General features: G+C 40.2%; 1 protein-coding gene across 1 annotated transcript; it reads left to right on the top strand.

Moving 5' to 3' along the window:
• The first annotated feature begins 1,970 nt into the window (after positions 1–1,970).
• slc19a3b (solute carrier family 19 member 3b) lies at positions 1,971–22,604 on the top strand. The gene is made up of 5 exons (XM_072571748.1): positions 1,971–2,120; positions 3,770–4,580; positions 10,084–10,276; positions 12,304–12,445; positions 22,250–22,604. Exons 1-5 carry the CDS (start codon positions 1,971–1,973, stop codon positions 22,421–22,423), a joined length of 1,470 nt encoding a protein of 489 aa, XP_072427849.1. The 3' UTR covers positions 22,424–22,604.
• Positions 22,605–23,434: the final 830 nt, after the last annotated feature.

Here is a 23,434-nt window from a genome sequence, read left to right as displayed (position 1 = left end):
GTCTAAAGCATTATGTTGAGTTTCCCCCATCACAATTATTGCCCCCTCAACATCTCAACCTTCCGCCTCCAATTCCCACAAATGACTTATGCAATTTCCCTACCACAGTAGGTGCTTTTGATAACCCCACCTCCATACCTCCCCACCGCCCCCCCCCCACCACTCCCCCAACCTTGTGATCATCATTAAGATAACTACCAGGACTGACTCTGACTTGTCAGGACAGTCCCAGGTGACGAGTGATCAGACCCTTGTCTGTCAGCTTTCTGTCCAGGTCCTCACCTGATTACTGCAAACCCTGAAGTTTTTGCACTGAGCCTGCAAGACTTACTATAGTGTACTCTCTAGACTGCAGTGGTACAGGCATTCTGACCATCACAAAAAGTTGACTGTCTGTGTTCAAGCCTCTAAACTGAGATTGGACACTGCCCTTGACATGGAATCCATGACTGACAATGTTAGCCTTTTATTTGACCAAGGGCTATTCCCCATAGACTTTAAGATATGACCATTTGAGCAAAGCATTGCTAGTGTTTGCCACATAAGTGGTGCTGGTGTGCCATAGATGTAGCATAGTGCCACACAGTAATGTGTCACCCCCTTGACTAATCACTGTTGACAATCCTGAAAACCACTTGGTTTTGTGTTTGTGCTAATCAGCAAGACAAGACAGAAGCACTGTGAACCTTTAAGTTCAGAATGAGATGGTATCATGCAAAAAGGCAAGGCAGAGTTGCTGTGAGCATCCAAGTGCAATGTGAGTGAACATTAAGAGAATAAGCATGAACCCTAAGGTGGGTTCTTGTTCCTGCATGCAAAATATCCTTGCCACGCATTATAATGAAAAGTGCCCGTTAAGCTCCAAATCATAGTATTGAAATAGAAAACTTATTTTAACAGAGTCAGAGACATGCTATGATGACATGGTGAGGCTGTTTGGTGTCTGACATAATGTCCATGGACAAAGGATGCGGACAGTCATTGCGCAAACTTGGACTGTACATGGTCTGCTGTCTAAGATGGAGGCCTGGAGGAGCAAGTGGTGAGCTGGAGATCGTTAGATACCTAACTTAATTTTCAATATGGGAATTGATGCTACCTAGTTTCTACTTGTCATGTGGGAAAATAGAAAATGCATACCAATGCGGTGAAATTAGGTACTAATGAGATGTAAGCAACCTCTTGACCCTTACTAGATTCCATTTTGCTGTTCAAACCACTGTTGAAGAATCAGACTTTTTTTCTTAACATTAAGAATCTCATTTTTCTGAACTCACTATTTTCTCCCAAGTGACCTGCCATATCATTCATGGGATGGGAAAATTCAAACCTCAATCTTCTCTCTTCAACAAAATGGAGTTTCACCTTGTTCAAAAAAATCTGATCACCAACCTACTTTCATAAGTGCAGTTTGGAGGGAATTAGGACATTTCATTGTTTGGGATTCATGCTTACTTTTCTGCATTTATTCATAAACCTATTTCTTCAATAAATGGTGATATTGCTTTCACTCTTGATCAGTTTATAGTTTTGGTTTCTTTTCACATTTTGATCATACTCTACATTTCAGTTTTATCATCAATCTCAGACTCAAAAAGTTCTTAATGACTCAGTTACATAGGTGAATTAAAGCAAAGGGTGGTGTAAATTTATGGTGTTTTGTTATCTTCCGAATAACTTCAAAGTCATAAATTCATATAAAGTGATGCACAAACAGACCAAAGTTTCAGTCCAACCAAGATGAAATACGTTTTGTAATTAAATCATTGGGTAAGGCAGCCAATCATTCAATTCAGCGAGGCATTGCAATCCAGACAATTTCATCAATTCCATTTCCATTCTATCAGTTCACCTCAAAAGAGGCAGCTTAGCTACTTCAATAGTCTGCAAATGAACTGCAGCAGTCTGATGAAAAGGAGTTGACAATCAGTGACATTTCGTAGAATTGTGATTTTCCAAACCTTACAGCTATGGATTGTTGGAAAACAGTGAGAGATAAGAAATGGGTATATCCTACACTGGTCTTATGCACATATGGATTTTTTGCAACAATGAAGCCTGCAGAGCCCTTTCTGACACCATATTTAGTTGGACCATACAAAAATTTCACCATTGATCAGGTACGCATTCAGAAAATTCTAGTACAAAAACAAAATATGATTGAAGTTGTACATTTCACTATCTTATGTTTCATACAAATATGATTTATAATTATTTTAGCTGATGTGGGCGCATGCATTTGGATGAATTCAAATATGGAATGTTTTTCTTTTGTCTCTAAAGGTTTCAGTTGGTTTAGAATGACCATTTCTCTGATGATAGCAAGAACTAATTTGCATTTCTATTGCACCTTTCACAACCTTAGATTGTCCCAAAACACTACACTGTATTTCTAAAAGTTAGAACTGTAATGTGGGAAACACAGTAATCAATTTGCAGGTAACGTGTAATGAGATGAATGGTCACGTAATCTGCTTTAGGAGTTGATTGAGGTATATAGCTAGTGTGTGAGAGAGTGTAATGGGTTTAACAACTTATCAAGTGCAGCACGCCTTCAGCATAATGTGTCAACCTGGATTAAGTACTCATGTTTCTAGAGTTGGGCCAAAACCCACAACTTTCAGAGGTGAGAATGCTACACTGTGTACTTTCAGACATTCTGCACACTCAGCTGTTGTTCTGACTTCTACTTAGCAAAATCACTTTTATTTCAAACTCCTGTTTTATAACTTATGCATTCATGAAAAGTCTATTTAACAAATGGGCATTCTATAAACAGAATGTGTTTAAGAATAGTGAAACCTTATGTCATCTCTGTTCATTATTTTGGATATTATTTTTCATGTCAATCAAGTCATAAGGATTTGGCGATGCCGGTGTTGGACTGGGGTGTACAAAGTTAAAAATCACACAACATCAGGTTATAGTCAAACAGGTTTAATTGGAAGCACACCAGCTTTCGGAGCGTCGCTCCTGATGAAGGAGCGACACTCCGAAAGCTAATGTGCTTCCAATTAAACCTGTTGAACTATAATCTGGTGTTGTGCGATTTTTAAAGTCATAAGGAGGTCACATGCCACAAACAAAAGGTCACAGAGACTAGTATCCAATCTGTGGAGGACTTTAGTTTCCATTTAAAATTTTATCTCTGATGATTGTAATTTGCCTTTTGGCCAACGTGTGATCAGAACAGGATTCACGGTAAGCAGGCATAGCATTTAGCTATATCCCACTTGTACTTACCATAATTCATGTGTAACAAAGAAATGCCATAGAAAGAAAGCCACCAGATTGGCTGAAAAAAATCTTTACAGTCATTAAATTCCTGTTAAAATGTCATTATTAAATGAAGTGCAGAAACCAACTAACACATGGCAAGAACACAAAAATATGATAATGGCAAATAACTGTTTTTGCAATTTTGATTGAGAAACTCTTATTCATCAGACCATCAAGAATAATCTCCTGCTTAACTTCTCCAGCTCAGAGAATAAATGGGTTCTCAGTTTAACATTTCATTTGAAGGCTGCATCTCTGACAATGCAAAATTCTTTCAGTCCCACATTATGTGCCAGACTACATTGCTGAGAACAAGCAACTGATTTACTTGTTAATTCATGGAATACATATTCTATCCCACACTTCCTCAGTAATATCAATTGAATCATTTCCAAATATAACCAATAACCTATTTAAAAATACAATTTATTGACTGTGGCTGTTCTGGTCAAAATTCAAGTAAACTTAAAGTACTTTCTGTTTTGTTCAGGTTACGAACCAATTGTTCCCCATTTGGACGTATTCATTCTTGGCACTACTGATCCCAGTCTTCTTGTTCACCGACTACCTAAGATACAAGCCTGTCATCATTATACAAGGTGTTGCTTTGGTGATTAATTATATATTGCTACTCTTTGCAGACAGAATGATGGCTATGCACTATCTTCAATTCAACAATGGTCTTGTATCAGCTACAGAAGTGGCTTACTACTCATATATTTATAGTGTTGTTGATGCTGAGCATTACCAGAAAGTGACCAGTTACTGCCGAAGTATTACTTTGACTGCTTATACAGTGGGATCAACAATGGCACAACTTTTGGTTTCTCTGGATATTGTCTCCTATTTCGATCTAAATGCCATTTCATTGGGATCAGTGACTGTAGCCCTGCTAACATCGTTTTTACTACCCATGCCCAGGCAAAGCATATTCTTCCAAAACTCAGATAAATCCTCGAATGACTCAATAAAATCAAACGTATCCAATGGCTGTATAAACTTCAAGAAAAATATGCAAGGACCCACCAAGAAAAGTTTCTTCTCTGAACAAAAATGGTTAACCCACTGGCTGAATATAAAGGAGAAAAACACTTTTCTAAAAATGATACTGCAGCTTTGGTCTGACTTTAAGAATTGTTACTCATCAAGAAATCTGCTTTATTGGTCTTTCTGGTGGGCCATTGCTACTTGTGGCTATTATCAGATTTTCAATTATGTTCAAGTGCTCTGGGATCATATTGCACCATCCAAGAACGTCTCTGTGTATAATGGTGGTGTAGAGGCACTGACAACTCTTACAGGTACAGCTTTGATTTTAGGTTACATTACTATAAATGATACTTGTAAAACATTGCTGCACAAAACTCAATGGCATGGATTTTCTGGCCAAGCTGTTGTTATGCTAGTTTAGTTACATGTTGCACATGGAGACACTACAGAATCCCCAGTCCAAAGGAATTGCCTGGAAAATTGAATTTTCAATTTAAATCAGGGTTTTCAGAGGACTCCAATGAAATTAAGTGAAATAATAAGCACTATAAAACTGTTTGCCACATATTAAATATATTGTCTAACTCCTGAGTAACTATTGAGCTGACTCAATAATTACTTCACACACCTCCATCTACACATCCCCCAGAACTTTATTCAAAAAAACCCACTGGCATATGTTCACCTGTACCCTACCTGCTTGGCACTCTACTTACTTGGCATTGTACCCCTGAATCATTTGGCAACTTACTTTCCTAGTACTGTACCCTTCATCCGCCAACCCACACCAAGCACCCTACTTTATCTCCAGTTGGTACATTATCTAGCTGGGACCCGACTTACCTTACACCTTGGCACCCTACACCACAACAGCCTACTCACCTGCCACTTTATCTCCTGCTCATCTGTCTCTTTATCCCTTGTGTACTATGTTCTCCCCAGTTGGCAACCTACTGAGCAGAAATCCTTCTTACATCACCCACCTGACAAACTAAGCACCCTAGCCAAATTCATCTGACATCCTTACCTATAGTATTCTCCTTCTTAGCTGGCACCCTAGCTACCTGGCATGATATACCCCTTACCATCTTGCATCCTACCCTGATATCACATCCTATTTACTTACTGTTTGACAACAGCTGTCAGAGTTGCTTTCAGTATCTTTACATTGCAGAGCTTAATCTGAACAAGTGTGAGGTGGTGCATTTTGGGAGTCAGATATAAGAGGAAAGTGTACTGAAAATTTCTGGATCCTTTGGACCAGAGGGATCTAATACACCAATGGATCTTGGTGTCAAAGTCCATAGCTCTCTGAAAGTGGCAATACAAGTAGATAAGGTGGTAAAGAAGACTTTTGCCTTCATCTGTATTCATTGAGTATTAAAGTTGGCAAGTCATGTTGCAATTGTCTAGGACTTTGATTAACCCACATTTGGAATACTGTTCTGGCCACTGCACTCCAGGAAGGATGTAGAGGCTTTGGAAAGGGTGTAGAAGAGGTTTACCAGGACGTTGCCTGGATTGAACTGCATTAGCTATAAGAAGAGTTTGGACAAACTAATATTGGTTTTGTAGAGTGTCAGAGACTGAAGAGCAATCTGATTGAAGTAATGAAGTTATGAGATGCTAGATAGGGTGGGAAATGTCAAAGACTAGGGGACGTAGGTTTAAGATGAAAGGAGGAAACTTTAAAGGAGTTGTGCAAGGAAAAGCTTTTACACAGACGGTAGTGGGCGTGCCTGGAACGGGTTGCCAGGGGACATGCTATAAGCAGATACAATAGCAAAGTTTAAGAGGCATTTAGACAGACATATGAACAGGGAATGATTAGAGGGATATGGAGCATGATCAGGCACATGGGATTAGTTTAGAATTGTATCATGGTCTCCACAGCCAGTGTGAACTGAAAGACCAGTTCCTGTCCTGTACTGCTGCATGTTCTATGTTCACACAGGAAACATTCTACCCAATAAACCCAATAAGAGTTCCATCACACTAACACGATCAGATGACATGAATATATCCAAGAAAACAACTTACCAATACTGGAAAATAAACATTCCTACATGTACATAATAGCTAAGTAACCTATCCAGCAATAATATAGCATCACAAATCAAAGGTAGTTAGCTAACATCATAAAAAATATATCACATTGTAAAATTCTGACCTCTGGTCTATTTAATAAAAAAAATTACATTTGACATTTACAATTAGATTTTTTATTATCTCAAAGTCATTTAGGATTGCTTATAAAATGCATCCTATCTGCATTTGTAAAACATTACTGTAATGTATATATATTAGTACCACCTAAGAGGCACACCTTCAGCAAGATACAATGTAACAGGAGAAATGAATGAGAACTTTACTGATTATCAGGAGTTATTAGATAGTAAGAAGTTAATTCTGTTTCTTGCTGAGCTGACTTGGTAATTTAAATTTATTAGATTAGATTCCCTACTGTGTGGAAACAGGCCCTTCGGCCCAACCAGTCCACACCGACCCTCAGAAGAGTAACCCACCTAGACCCATTTCCCCTCTGTCTAATGCACTTAACACTATGGGCAATTTAGCATGGCCAATTCACCTGACCAGCACAGCTTTGGACTGTGGGAGGAAACCAGAGATCCTGGAAGAAAACCACACAGACGTGGGGAGAATGTGCAAACTCCACACAGACAGTCGCCTAAGGCTGGAATTGAACCTAGGTCTCCAGTGCTGGGAGGCAGCAGTGCTAACCACTGAGCTGTTGTGCCCCAAAAGGAAGCTGCAAATTTGTAAATATCAAAGGCAGAATCTTATAGAGGTCTGAGTGATATGGACTATTGTGACATGAGTGGTAGAATTAGATAAGAGGTCCAGCAAAGTACATATTGGTATCTATAGCATCTCACACCATCTTTTATCCTTTTCACAAGCGAAGTGGTGAGTCTCTTGCTAGACAGTTGTGATTTGCCAGTTAAGGGGATTATTGGTTGTTAAATAACATTTTGACAGTCCAACTTGACTCATTAATATTCAGCTTCCTATCTTACTAACCACACGAAACAAGGAAGACATTGAGAGGACTCGATGTGGAAACCAGAGTGGGAACCTAGTATATTCAACTTGTTGCTTGCTTTGAAAAATCTCCATATTGCATTTGTCCAAACTGCAGCTCAAAACACAATCCACAGGTACTAGCCTTAAAACCTATTTTCCAACTGGTAGCTTCAACCCCTTACAAACATCATGGCACCTCTTTGATACACTGGCAGTGCACTCTGAAAACAGAGACTTGTATTGTTGGGTGCACTAGCAGCTAGTATTGGAGAGCTGCAATTGGCTGCAGGATGACAGGAACCAGCTGAAGGATTGAGCCAAGTTACATCTCAGGGTTGTTTACTTGCTTTCTCAGTATTTGCTCACTTAGTGCCTACCTGCTTGCTCACAATATATCCATGCCATGTCTTGCCTCTCTGTGCCACTTAGCACGGTTACGCAACCAGACTGGCTGGTCAGCAATCTTCAGTCATCTTTGTGTAATGACAGTGCACCTCATCAATCTACTTTGTACTATCCCCTTAACCATAAACTGCAGATCCGTATTGTAGAATTGTGCTGCCATCTTCTCCTACTCCAACATCTTCCAGAAATGCTTTTGATGAGCAAGGTAGCTATGGAATGCCAGTGCTTATCAAAGTATGGAGTTACCTTCTGCAGATGGTGCAGCCTCATGTAGTACCAGTCTTTCAGCACATATCTGCTAAGTGGCATGGCGTTCTGGGAATGGCACATGGTAAAATGGGACCAGGGTCGGAAGTGATGGATGCAACAACATGGGTGGTAGGTGGTTAATGAGGTTTTTGTTAAGATACTGCAATTGAATCCCGCTATGCCTTGAAGTGAAAAAAAACCTCCAAAAAGCCCAATTCAAAGTGGACTTATCCAAAAAAAAGCAAGATTCAGCCTTTCATTTAATGTTCTGTGCATTGCATGTTGATAACAAAGCTATCAGTTCTACTCTCATCAGTGGTGCACCAGTCTCCAACACTGTTTGATTTGCTGTACTCTGTGGAGAAAGGGAAAGAAATTCCTGATCTCACAAAATTATAAGATATGAATTTTCCCTATAGCATACCACATGGTGTGAGGCCCTGGAATGACACCTGTCAGCTATTGGTTTATTCCATGCTTTATGTCAACACTTTTGCAGGCATTGTTAGATACTTCTTAGTATCTCTGAGCCATGGGTAACGGCATACACATGCGTAGAGTGATCTGCCTTTTACTGAGGTGCTGATCCTCTTAGTCTCTGGTATTCCTAGAATACATATTTCTCATGTTCTTCATTACTTTCATACTCTTTGTTTACATTATGCATTATAGGTTACTGGATTCAGCTCTCTAGTGTAGTGTCCAAGACCTCTCCCTTTTATAAGCCTCTTGGCTCGCCAATCTGATCTCTTCTTTTGATCTATTTTGCTGATGCAAGAGTAACATTATCAGTTACATCATCATTATTTGTATATTTCAATTATACTGAAGCTAGTGAGTATCGGGTTGATTTGAAATATCAATGCTGAGATGAGGAACCCTTGTGGTGTACCAATAATGTCCCTACCTCTGAGCCAGGAGGCCTGAGTTCAAAACCCTAGAGGTGCTCTAGAGGTGAAGTGGTGTGTCATAACTGCGCTGAACAGGTTGATTAGAAAATATCTGCACATCAACCACTGGATGACTCTCAAGATGCTACCGCTTAATCGAGAGGCCTAGTTTTAAGTCCCAAATATTCCTGATGTGTAGCACAACATAGCTTATTGGATTGATTAGAAATATCATTGAGGAGGTGATGACATAGTCATTATAACACTGAATCTAATCATCCAGAATACCGGGCTACTGTTCTGATGACAAGGATTTGAATTGGAGAATGATAGATGCTGAGATTTGAGTTGGAATTCAAAAAAGCTAGCCTAATGGTAACCATAAGAGCCCATTTGGTTCACTACTGCCCATTAAGGAAGGAGGTCTGACATCCTACTTGGTCTGTCCTAAATGTGACGCAAAACCCACAGCAATGTGGTTGGCTCTGAATTACACTTTGAAATGGTCTGGCAACCCACTCAATTAAAGGGCTATTCTGGATGCACAATAAGGACTGGCCTAGCCTCCCAAACCCCAGTAACAAATAATTAAAATAAAAGATGACCACTATAAGAAAAATGCAGCCCTAAGGATGGTCACAAACTCAGTTTACTCCAATTTAGAAACTTGAAAGTTTAGATTTTGGAAAAAGACCATAAGATGCATGTTTGTTTTAAGTTGCTTTCATACTAGTTTATCACGGTTGGCTACAATATGCTGGGTTTTGGTTCCCCGTAGTACATATGTCGCACAACTTTGATTTGACCAGTTTACCATTTCATGGGTTTAAACTGTTTAATGTTGGTAAATAAATGGAATTGAAATTAAGGAAACAAGGCAGTTTTAATACATAAGAATTAACTTCAATTTTATTCCAAATCTAAATTCAGTTCTTTTCAATTTACAACTTCACCTTTCAGCACCTTAGATATGAAATAATGATAGTGTTGTGAAGAATAATATAATAAGCTTCCTACAATGCCCTGGTCAGAAATTCAAAGCAATTCTCAAATCAAAAGGTTAAGAATTATTTGTGAACAATATTACTTGATGAATACTTAATGCAATTGCTCATCTGCCCACTAGTTGTAACAATATGTTAACCCATAGATTTTATCCTAATTCCTGAGTAACTGCACTGCAATAGTGGCTGAAGATTTGATTTGTTACTTTCACCATTTATAGGTGCCATTACCTCCTTTGGCGTGGGATATATTACGTTGGACTGGGCTGTCTGGGGAGAACTGGTGTTGGGAATCTTCTCAGGAGTTAGCAGTGCTGCTCTATTCATCATGGACACTACAAATAACATCTGGGTTTGCTATGTTGGTTATATGATATTCAAAGCCTCATACATGCTGCTTATTACCATAACCACGTGAGTACAGCTAAGGTTTATGACTGTATGTCCAACTCCCACACTATTTTAATGTTATTTCTTATTCCTTCCCTCAATGTCAGGCATTACTCCCAGCTTAGACAAAAGGCAGACCACCAGCTACCAGACCTTCCCAAACATTATTCACAACATAACATTATTAGTAGTTTTCGGGAGGGAGCCCTTGGATATGTTTAGTTGTACTGGATTAGTGGTGCTGGAAGAGCACAGCAGTTCAGGCAGCATCCAGGATTTCGCTGCTCATTGGATGCTGCCTGAACTGCTGTGCTCTTCCAGCACCACTAATCCAGTATTTGGTTTTCAGCATCTGCAGTCATTGTTTTTACCTTGTATGTTTAGTTGTAATATGTTAGGATCAGTTATAGAAATTTTGAAGATGAAACTGTTCCTTTTAAAAAAAAAGACAATCAATCGTTATGTTAAAATGAGCAGAAGATGAAATTCAGTAATAATTGCTTAGTCCTTTGTGGGAGATTACTTCCTTATTGATCATATAACATGTCCACAATCTGTCATAAGAATCTCACACTCTGAGGCTAAATTGCACAAAATAATCAGACACCATCCAAACTTTGATAATCTTCTTCACCTTTTTAGCATGTTGTCACATACGTTAACTCCCCTCCTCTGGAGCACAGTGGAGTGGTACTGCAAGGACTCCCAGCTCATTGAACCACAATGTGGACATTCCTTCCAAAGCTGGTGAGTCCTGGCCTGAGACTGGAGCCTGGAGTTTCTGGCGTCCAGGTAGGGATAATGCCACAAATCCTTCGATTCTCCTAGTTAAAAAAAACAAAGATTAATAGAGGCCAGAATGGGAATAATATTCAATTCAATTTGGAGACAAATAGGAATGGGTTCTGAAGATGGTCAGCAAACTTGCTTGATAGATTTTTCATTCTGTGCTTCTCCCTAACAGTAAAGTCGAAAATCCACTCTGGTTTCCTTTTTGTTAAATTGTTCTCCTAAAATTGTTTTAAAAGGCAAGAAGAGCTAACTTGTATTGTGCAGCTTCTTTTAACTTGATATCTGCAACTGATACTAATATTGATTGATTTCTAAGAGACCACCTCACAATTAATTCCGTATTTTAGCCAGAACTAACATAAAGTCATTACTATAATGATGTTTGACCTTTTTGTAACTGATTCTACTTGTGGCAATCTTAATAACATCACAATTAGGGGTTTGTTTTGTACTTATTCACAGGATGTGGATATCATTGGCTGGACCAGCATTTATTGCCCATTCTAAAGTTCCCTTGAGTTTCCCATTGCAGTCCATTTGCTGTAGGGGGACACACAATCAGCATTCCTTCTAATTTTGATTTCATTTGTGTGGCCCTCCAAAACCAGAAGTCAATGCTGAATGGCATCGGGATGGCAATCACCATGTGCCGCACACCTTAGAAGGAACATTGCCCACAATCCCGTAAGAGAGGGAGGGTGTTCCAGGATTTCGACAGATCAACACTAAAGGAATATTGATATATTTCTAAGTCAAAAATCACAAAACAACGGGTTATAGTCCAACAGGTTTATATGAAAATGGAAGCTTTCAGAGTTCCTGCTCCTTCCTCAGTCCACCTGTCCAACAACAGCACCTCCAGATCAAGTATATTTCTAAGTCAGGATTGTGGTTGGCTTGAAGGAGAATTGCAGATGGTGGCATTCCTGCATATCTGCTGTCCTTGTCCTTCGAGACAGGAGTAGCTGTGGGTTTGAAAGGTGCAGTCAAAGGAGCATTGGGTGAATATCTGCATTGCATCTTGAAGATGGCACCCACTATTGCTAATCTGCATTGAAGGTGCAATGAATAACCTTTTGTAAATGTGGTGCCAATCAAACAGGTTGCTTTACCCTGGGTGGTGTCACTATCCTTGTGCTTGTTACTCAATTTTAGTTATGAGCAAAGATGAAATTTTGATCAAACTGCCCTTTTTTCACAGAAATTGTTGACAAATTTCAACTCAACATGAGAGACAATTCTGTTTTATTGATTTGCAGATTCCATATTGCATCAAACCTTTGTATGGAACGTTATGCCTTGCTGTTTGGAGTAAACAACTGCATGGCACTAATACTTCAGACCATCTTGACTATTGTTGTAGTTGATTCAAGCGGTCTGGGGCTGGACATTGTTACCCAGGTAATGTACTTATTGATCTGTCTTTACGTTTGCCTCAATAAAGTTCTGACAATCTGATTAAATTCTTTATCAACAACATGTGCTGAATTGTTCTAACATGATAACATTAGTCATTAAATTACTGAAACCCACAGTACAGATGGTGTCCATTCAGCCCATCATGCACTTGCTCTTTGGAAGAGCTACAGTGCTGAAGTACACAACCCCACATTTTATCCAAAATTCTAATATTTCTTCATCTTCTCATAAACTGTGGGTCTTGTTTGATAAGTTATTAATAGAATCAGATATCACCACATTTTCAGGTGTAGTTGTTCAGATCCCAAAAGCTGTATGATTCAAAGATATCTTATCAACTGGCACTACATATTTTCCAATAACTTTGAATCTAGTTATTGGCCCTCATCCAATCTGAGTAACAAAACATCTCATTTTCGTGTAAACCTCCATAGTGCCACCTTCTCTGTTTTCAGAACAGCCCTGACTTTTCCAGCCTGAAACTATTCTTTCTCCATGCCTTCCTAACATCACTGTGACTTACACCACAATGACAGCAACAGTTCAAGAAGATGGTTTAGCAACACCTTCTCAAGAAAAGTTAGAGATCACCAATAATTGCTCACCTTGCCAGTGATGCCAATAGCCCATGAACAAATAATTAAAAATAGGTTCACTTGCAAGCACAGTAAATGATTAGGAGAGCAAGCTGAATGTCGGCACTTATTGCAAGGGCTAGTGACACTTCATCTTGTGAAAGAATACTGAAATATTCCCTCATAAAATACTGACTACCTTTTGTTATGTTCTTTCTCAAGCCTTGATATCTTTCCTACGGTGTGGTGTCCAAAGTTGCCCACAGTACACCAGCTGACGCAAGACCAGTCATTTATAAAATTCTAGCAAAATAGCTTTATTCTTTCCCCTGTTTATAAACTTAAATCAACCATTTTTAAGGCCACTTCCTTAATTTGTCCTGTAAAGTTTAAAAAATTGTATATGAGGACAATAAGGTCAGCTCCACTCATCTACTTTTCAAAATCATGCTGTTTATAGTTTGTTGTATTTCCATTTTAATCCTCCAGATTCGCAGGTCTTTTTACTTTCCCACCTTGAACATCATCTGCAATGCTCCCTCTTATTTCAGCATACTGTCAGTGTCATCCTAAGCCTGTAACTGCCTTCATCACTATTCAGTCCTGTCATTGTACAGAATGTGAGTATTGCTGAAAAAAAGACACATTATTTTGAAAATTTTCAATATTGCAGTATTCTTGCTAATTCTATTGATGAATGCAAGATAAAAACATTAACAAGAGGTGACATTTTTCCAGCAATACTCACTTGGTGCTTTGTAAACTTTAAAAGGCTGTTCCCTGTATCCGAGTTGCTTATGCATCAGAGTGGAGAGTCATATCATTGTTTTTGTTACTCAAGATTAACACTCCTGTTTATAATACATATTCGAATGAAGAAGGTGCAGTGATTTGCTGCAGAAACAATGCATCATTACTGCTACCAGCTCACTCGACATTGACTTGCTTGTTTTGCTGCGTATGGGCTGACAACAGTCAGATTTTCTGAAATATAAACCCCATCGGTTTGTGACACATTTCTGAATTGACATATGGTACTTGTAAAGGGACCTGTGGACATTCCTTCCAGTGTTCTTATGTTTGTCTGTGCACTTCACTTTTCTGTCAATTGTTATGTTCCACTTTGGCCTGTTCATCTGTACAAAAGAGATTGCTCCAAATTCTCTAAATTTGCCATTTTTATTTCCACCTGATGAGTCTATTGATACCTTCGGGCAGTCCATAGCCATCTTCTTCACAATGACACACTTGACCAATATTTAGAAGAGAATAGAAATTTATTATCGTGTGCATTGTTACATGAAAAATGCAGTGAAAAGTTTTATAAGTGGCCATACCATGGCACTTGTATTAATGACAGAATTAAAGCATAATAAAAGTAAAAGAAGTAAAACATAATAAAAACAAAGTTCACTACAGTTCAGTTAACAGCTCCTGGGCTCAGGAAATGTCAATTAAGGAACTATGGAATACACTGAAGATGCTGCCAGGATGAGATCACCATTCTGAGACAGAAACGCCATTCCTGGACAAGAAGACCAATCCACGACGAAATTGCCATTCCTGGACAAAAATGCCATTCTGGGACAAGAAGGTCATTCCTGGATGAGATCACCATTCCAGGACAAAATCGCCATTCCGGGATGAGATCACCATTCCAGGACAAAATCGCCATTCCAGAACAAGAACGCCGTTCCTGGATGAGATGGTTATTCCAGGATAAAATCGCTATTCTGGAACAAGATTACCATTCTGGGATGAGAACACCATTTCAGGATAAGAACGCCTTCCTGGATGAGATTGCATTCCAGGAAGAAATCACTATTCTGGATGAAAATGCCATTCCTGGACAAGATCACCATTCCGGGACAAGAATACCATTCTTGGATGAGATTGCCATTCCAGGTTAATATTGTTTTTCCAGGACAAGATCACCATTCTGGGACAAAATCGCCATTCTGGGATGAGATTGCCATTCTGGGATGAAGAGGCCATGCTGGGAAAGGCTGGGACAACATGGCCATGATCGCTGGAATACTGGGCCAGAAGTCTCCGCCATGTCTGATCGAGACTGCCACTCCAGGCCGCTGGAAGCCACCTCAACACTGAGCCGGGCAGATCCTCCTGTTCCCCAATCAGATGCTCCTCTAGACACAGCCACCAATCCACTGTCCGTCCCTTTTGTCAATGCTTCTGCTCCTTCAGGCACTTGGGCCGAGCTGCAGACCAGGAGCCTTGGCCGGACCTGACCTTCCAGTCCATGGGAACCAGCCAGGGACCTACTCCTCATTCAGTGGGAGACCCTGGGCTGGGCTGGGACTGTGTCCGGCTTGTACTTGTGCTGCTTCCACTGCCACTGCTACCGGAGACCTACTCCTTCCCTCACTGCTCTCTAGGCTTTAAATTTTAAAAAAGCAAAGAATAGAGAAAAAGGAAGAAAAAGAGAATAAGTCGAAAAAAGAAACAAAAAGGAGGAAAGCCAATGAGCCCCAGGTTCAGCTCCTCTACTCTGCTACCATGGAACCATAAGACCATAAAACTTGGGGGAGAGATTAGACCATTCAGCCCATTGGGTCTGCTGCATCATTCAATCATAGCTGATCAGTTTCTCAACCCCATTCTTCCTGTAACCCTTGATCCCCTTGATACTCAAGAACCTATCTATCTCAGTTTTAAATACACTCAATGACCTGGTCACCACAGCGTTCTTTGGCAATGAATCCCATAGATTCACCGTTCTCTGGTTGAAGAAGTTTCTCCTTATTTCCATTCTAAAAGGTCTTCCATTTACTCTAAGGCTATGCTCTCGGGTTCTAGTCTCTTCAACTAATGAGAACATCTTCCCAATATCCAGTCTGTCCGGGCCATTCAGTGTTCTGTATGTTTCAATTAGAAACCCCCTCTCATCCTTCTAAACTCCATCAGATATAAACCCAGATTATGCAAACATTCCTCATATGTTAAGCTTTTCATTCCTGGGACCGTTGTAATGAACCTCCTCTGAACATGCTACAAGACCAGTGTATCCTTCCTGAGATAAAGGGCCCAAAACTGTGCACAATACTCTAAATGTGGTCTGACCAGGGCCTTATAGACCTTCAGAAGTATATCCTGCTTTTATATTCAAGCCCTCTCAAAATAAACACCATCATTGTATTTGAATTCCTAACTACTGACTCAACCCCAAGTTTACCTTGAGAGAATCCTGGACTAGAACTTCCAAGTCTCTTCGTACTTCAGACCTCTATTCTTCCTACCAAAGTGCAAGACCTCACACTTTTCCGCATTGTACTCCACCTATCACTTCTTTGCCCACTCTCCTAATCTTTCGAAATCCTTTTGCAGCCTCCCTGCCTCATCAACGCTACATGTCGCCCTACCTATTTTTGAATTGTCTACAAACTTAGTCAGAATGCCCTCAGTTCCTTCACCAAGATTGTTAATGCATAAAGTGAAGAGTTGTGGTCCCAAAACTGAGCCTTGCGAAACACCACTTGTCACAGGCTGTCATCCTAAGAAAGACACTTTTATCCCCACTCTTTGCTTTCTGCCAGATGGTCAAGCTTCCATCCATTCTCGCACCTTGCCTCTGACACCATGGGCCCTCATCTTACACAGTAGCCTCCTGTGCAGCATCTTGTCAAAGGTCGTCTTGAAGTCCATTGGTTCTCCTTGGTCTAACCTGCTCATTACTTCCTCAAAGAATTCGAGCAGATTTGTCAGGCATGACCTCCCCTTGATGAAGCCATGCTGTCTTTGCCCTATTTTACCATGCACTTCCAAGTATTCAGGAATCTCATCCTTAACAACATATTCCAAGATCTTACTCATGACTAAGACGAGGCTAATTGGTCTGTAATCGTCAGTTTTTTGCATTAATCCCTTTTTAAACAGGGGTGTCACATTAGCAATTTTCCAGTGCTCTGGGACCTTCTCTGATTCTAGTGATGCTTGAAAGATCACCACTATCTCTTCAGCTATCTCCTTCAGAAGTTAAGTCCTACATTGAAGTCAAAATCATTGAAATTTGTACCAGAAAAGTATAGAATCTAATACCTGGTGAACCCCATTTGAAAAAAACCTTCCTATCACAAAAACATCCTGTTGAGCATTACCCATTTGCTGTCTACCTTTCCACATGACAATTTCATACTGCCTCCAGGAATTTATTTTATGATAATTTGCCCAGGACTGGCCTGTTAGGCTGGCTGGCTTGTAATTATTAAATCCAAATCTTTCTTCCTTTGTAAACAATTGTCCTCCAACACCAAAGCTGCAGCCGGAAAGGATTGCAAAGTGATACTTTCTCCACTACCTCCCTTAGCAACAGCTGGGGTTGACAATTTATCTACTTTCAAAGGTGCTATACTCCTCCATATTCCATGCCTTTCTCGAGACTTTTACCATCAAATATTTGAGTATTTGCCAGATTTTTCACTAAGATGAAGAGCACATCAGCAGAAAATTCAGGCTGAGGTATTTGTTAAGATCCAGGCAACTTTTTCCACCTTCAACATACGTTCTGAGTTTCAAATAAGCCCAACTCTTTGCTGAGTTATTTAGTTGTTTTCATGTTTTTCATAATTTGTTTTTAGCTTGATTTTAATTGCCGATATTGTTTCATACCCTCACCTTGTTTTCCTAATCCTCATTTTAACTTCACTCCTGTACTTATTTCCCTCTAAGCTTAGTGCTGTATTGCATTCTCTGATTGAAATTTTGCTCTTGGCTCATTGGTGCAAAGTCCTGAAAATTCCGACTCTACAAATATTTCCCGTGTAATTGTACCATGGATGCTCTAGTTTTAGTTAGTTGTAATGAGAGTCTGGTTTGCTGGACTTTGAGGAAGTTCAGAAGCAGCTGTTGGGGCTGTCAAATACAGAGGTGATCTGGAATGCTGTGGCAGGTTTAAAAGAGCAAGATAACAAAAATAAATTAGTGTACATTGACCATCATCCTATCATCCCTCATACCCTGATACATCCCCTACACTAGAACTTTAATAACACATTTCTCAATGTCCTATCATATGTTAAGTACTCTCTTGCCTTCACCAAAGTGATCAGTTTCTATTTTCCTGGTTTAAACTCAATTTGCCACTTTCATTTCTACCTGAGTAATCATAATTGGGAGATGGGAACCTGAATTGAAGCTTCAGTGTACAGGAGGTTGAGAGTAGTGAGTTCATAAATCAGAGTGTACTGGCAGGTAGGAAGGTAGTTTGAAGTCTGTCCACTTCAATACCAGGAATGTCCGCAATAATGTGGGTGAACTTGCAGCATGGGTCAGTACCTGAGACTTTGATGCTGTTGCCGTTTTGGAGACATGGATGGAGCAGGGACAAAGAATGGTTGTTTCTGGTTCCAGGGTTTAGACGTTTCAGTAAGAACAGGAAAGGTGGTAAAAGAGGGAGAAATATGACATTGTTAGTCATGGTGTCAGAGTCCAGGCCAGGTTTTAGATTTGGAGGTAGGTGAGCACTTTGGTGACAGTGACCACAATTCAGTTAGGTTTACTTTAGCGATGGAAAGGGATAGTTATATACTACAGGGCAAGAGTTATAGCTGGGGGAAAGGCAATTATGATGCAATTAGGCAACATTTAGGATGCCTAGGATGGGGAAGGAAACTGCAGGGGATGGGCACAATTGAAATGTGGAGCTTGTTGAAGGAACAGCTACTTCCCTGTCAGGCAGGGAAGAAGTGGTCAAGCGAGGGAACTGTGGTGTACTAAAGAAGCTGAATCCCTTGTTAAGAGGAAGAAGGAGGCGTATGTAGCGATGAGACATGAAGGCTCAGTTAGAGTGCTTAAGAGTTACAAGTTAGCCAGGAAAGACCTAAAAAGAGAGTTAAGAAAAGCCAGAAGGGGGCATGAGAAGACTATGGGCAGGTAGGATAAAGGAAAACCCTAAAGCTTTCTATAAGTATGTCAGGAATAAAAGAATGACGAGATAAGATTACAGCCAGTCAAGCACAATAGTGGGAAGCTGTGTGTGGAGTCCAAGGAGATAGGAGAGGATATAAATTAATATTTTTCATCAGTATTCACATTGGAAAAAGACAATGTGGTTGAGGAGAATATTGAGATACAGGCTGTTAGACTAAGTGGAATTGAGGTTCATAAGGAGGATGTGTTAGCAGTTCTGGAAAATAGATAAGTCCCCTGGGCTGGATGGGATTTAATCTAGGATTCTTTGGGAAGCTAGGGAGGAGATTGCAGAACCTTTGATTTTGATCTTTATGTTATCATTGTGTACAGGAATATTGCCAGAAGACTGGAGGATAGCAAATGTTGTCCCCTTGTTCAAGAAGGGAAGTAGAGACAACCCTGGTAATTATAGACCAGTGAGCCTAACCTTGGTTGTGGGTAAAGTGTTGGAAAGGATTATAAGAGATAGGATTTATAATCATCAAGAAAGGAATAAGTTGATTAGGGATAGTCAATACAGTTTGTAAAGAGTAGGTCGTGCCTCACAAACGTTATTGAGTTCTTTGAGAAAGTGACCAAACAGGTGGATGATGGCAAATGATGTGGTGTAAATGGATTTCAGTAAGGCATTTGATAAGGCTCCCCCAGTACAGAAAATAAGGAGGAATGGGATTGAGGGTGATTTAGCGGTTTGGGTCAGAAGAAGACAGAGGGTGGTGCTTGATGGGAAATGTTCATGCTGGACTTCATTTCTGGTGGTGTACTGTAAGGATCTGTTTTGGGGCCATTGCTGTTTGTCATTTTTATAAATGACCTAGATGAGGGTGTAGAAGGATGGCTTAGTAAATTTGCAGATGACACTAAAGTCGGTGGAGTTGTCAAGAGTGCCGAAGGATGTCGCAGGTTACAGAGAGATATAGATAAGCTGCAGAGCTGGGTTAAGAGGTAGCAAAAGGAGTTCAATGAAGAAAATTGTGAGGTGATTCACTTTGGAAGGGGTTACAGGAATACAGAGTACTGGGTTAATGGTGAGATTCTTGGTAATGTGGATGAACAGAGAGATCTCGGTGTCCATTTACATAGATCCCTGAAAGTCGCCACCCAGGTTATAGGGTTGTTAAGAAGGCATGCAGTGTGTTAGCTTTTATTGATACAGGGATTGAGTTTCAGAGCCATGAGATCATGTTGCAGCTGTACAAAATCCTGCTGGGGCGACACTTGGGGAATTGTGTACAGTTCTGGTCACCACATTATAGGAAGGGCGTGAAAGCATTGGAATGGGTGCAGAGGAGATCCACCAGAGTGTTGTCTGGTATGGAGGAAGGTCTTTTGATGAAAGGCTGAGGGACTTGAGGTTTTTTTTGTTTGAGGGAAGAAATTTGAGAGGTGATTTAATAGAGGCATGTAAAATGATCAGAGGATGAGATAGGGTGGACAGTGAGAGCCTTTTTCCTCAGATGTAGATGGCTAGCATGAGGGGATATAGCTTTAAATTGAGGGTGATAGTTATAGGACAGATGTCAGAAGTAGGTTCTTTACTCAGAGAGTAGTAAGAGCGTGGAACACCCTGCCTGCAACAATAGTAGACTCACCAACTTTAAGGGCATTTAAATGGACATTGGATAAACATATAGATGATAATGGAATAGTGTAGTTTTGATGAGCTTCAGGTTGGTTTCACAGGTTGGTGCAACATCAAGAGCCAAAGAGCCTGTACTGCGCTGTAATGTTCTATGTTCTATGTCCTAACCAACTGATACCTTCCTAAAATCTATAATAAGTACTGGCAGGAGTCCACTGGAACATCTGCTAAGTCAGGCTGATCTAGATATAGCGTGATCTTAAACCATGTTATCCAAGATAACCTTATTGAGGATGCAACAGCTGCCTGCTCATATAAGGCTATTAGAGTGAAGAAGAGGGCATGGATTTAGTATGCCATGTCTTTTTGGCCAGCCAGCGACACCCACCTCCCACATCCCACATCCCACAAGTGAATTGAGGAAAGGTCTTCAGGCAAGGATGGCATTAACATATCATCAGTACTTCTGGTCTGAGCAGTTATACCTAGCTGAAGTGGTAGAAGTGGAACTGTAGTCTCCATTGCTGAATCAGACTGATTTGAGGCAATTCACATACCCCTGAGTTGCTGAAATTTCACCAGTATTTATAGAATGATGGTTCAGTGGTTAGCACTGTTGCCTCACAGCACCAGAGACCAAGGCTCGATTCCAGCCTTGAGTGACTGTGTGGAGTTTGTATGTTCTCAGCGTGTCTGTGTGCGATTCCGCCAGGTGCTCCAGTTTCCTCCCACTGTCCAAACGTGCAGAAAATGTGGGCGGCACAGTGGCTCAGTGGTTAGCCCTGCTGCCTCACAGCACCAGGGACCTAATATTCTGTGAAGCTGCTGTAGATTGTCTATTTCAGAATTATGCTGGCTTCAATATATTTCAGCAGCTTAGGGGAGAATGTTGTGGCCAGCCCAGGAATTGAGCTGGCAGGAGGGAGACAACAAAAAATTGAGTGTGACTGAGCAGCACTGTACTCATTCCCTGCCCCCTCCCCCATTCATATTTCAGCAAGGCAGGAAGACCACCAACGATTGGGCCAATTCAGTTGAACCTAGCAGCTTTTTCACAGACTGAGGGAGTCTCACCTGTACAGGCACCTTTCTTCAGGTGGTTCTCTGTATTTTTATCTCAAATCCAACCGCTTTACACCCAATTTCTGCAGAATGCCATCAACAGGCTTACCTGCATATCCAATAGCATATCTACTTCACATTTTGACACCGTATAAGGAATTTATTAATCCACTTCCAGTAAATAATTCCAGGCAACTAGATTCTAGAATGAAATCTTTATTTACAAAGTGATTCAATTGTGAGAGGGCAAATGAATAAAATAGGGAGACAGATCGATCGATTGCAACGTTAATGATCACAGAATGAACACCAGAATTTGAAAAGCTGAAGAGATTTTAGTAAACAGTAAATAGTGAATGTTGTATTTTTACAACTGCTTTCACTGAAAAGATTTCATGATTAATGGTTGACCTTTTTTATTGGTTCAGAGTTCTAATTGAACTCAAACAAATGTATCTAAGGTCACTTGAACAACAATATTAACCCTGTTAACAGAACCGAAGTTAAAAGTATAACTCTAAGTATCATTAATTCTATAAGAACTGATTGAAATTAATTGTGGCAATATTTTCTCTTTCTCTCAATGGTCTTAAAAATGTTTCATTGGAAAAACCAATATCTGCCTCATTTATTCTCCAGTTTCTGATTTATGGGAGTCTCTACGCCTTGATTGCTGGCATCTTCCTGCTGAAAGGGGTGCACACCTTCATTCAACACAGATTGAGAAGCAAGAGGAGGAATCTGAAAGAAGACTTCCCATCTATTACTTTGGATCCTCCAACTCAACAGATGTGTATGAGCACTAAACTATAAGTGGAATAAGGAAGCTGGATGGGAAGAAATGCATCACACAGCCACCTGATTTTTCCGATGTAGAATTGTACTCGGGTTGCACTCTGCTGTTCCTGAAACATGCCAAAGTCCATGTTGATTCAAGTGAAATGTAATTGCACAGCATTACTGGTTGTTATTAGGGTAATATATATGAATGAGAGCCCTGTGTGCAATTAATTCAGCTTTACACAAGAAACTAATCTGAAAAGCCAATTGGTTGAACACACCCACCTCAACTTCCTGCCCTGCATTATATAGAACATTTTAAATAGTTATCATCTAATTCCCACCTGCCTTGCTGCTTCTAGTGAGAAGAGACAGCTAGCCCGTACAAAAATCACTCATTCTAAAATTACCTGCCAGTGTCAGATGAAGGCTACTGACAGCAACTTTTGTCTGGGAAGCAGATTATTTTAAGCAGTATATGGTAGGATTTAGATGGGGAATTTATTACAGTAACTATCTTCTTCAATTACGAGAATCACAGGCACATACGTGTCTGAGTTAATGTTAAGCTATCCCGTTACAACATAGAGCATGCTTTAGGTGGTCTGAGTTGAGGTGAAGTATTCAATCTTTGTATCATCAGGTCATATGTAACGATAAAGTGATGATGTCATGAACATGTCTCTTATTGACATACTAGCTTACTGACAGGACAGATTCACAGCTCAGGCCACATCCAGTGTTGAAAGCCAGGGTGCTAAAATCAATCAAATAAAAGCAAATTATTGTGGATGGTGGAAGTCTGCAACAAACACAGAGTGCTGGAGAAACTCAGCAGGTCTGTCAACAGATGTTACCAGACCTGCTGAGTTTTTTTCTGTATCATAGTGTCATAGAGATGTACAGCTCAGAAACAGTGGTATTCCTCAAAACCCTTCCTATTCATATACCCATCCAGATGTCTTTTAAATGCTGCAATTGTACTAGCTTCCATCACTTTTATCCACTTAATGGTAAGGTCCTAGGGAGTCTTGCTGGACAAAG

This window comes from Chiloscyllium punctatum, chromosome 6 (assembly GCF_047496795.1).
Source record: "Chiloscyllium punctatum isolate Juve2018m chromosome 6, sChiPun1.3, whole genome shotgun sequence".
Taxonomy (NCBI): Eukaryota; Metazoa; Chordata; class Chondrichthyes; order Orectolobiformes; family Hemiscylliidae; genus Chiloscyllium; species Chiloscyllium punctatum.
The sequence above is the reverse complement of the archived record's forward strand: the minus strand, read 5'-3'. Positions and strand labels throughout refer to the sequence as shown.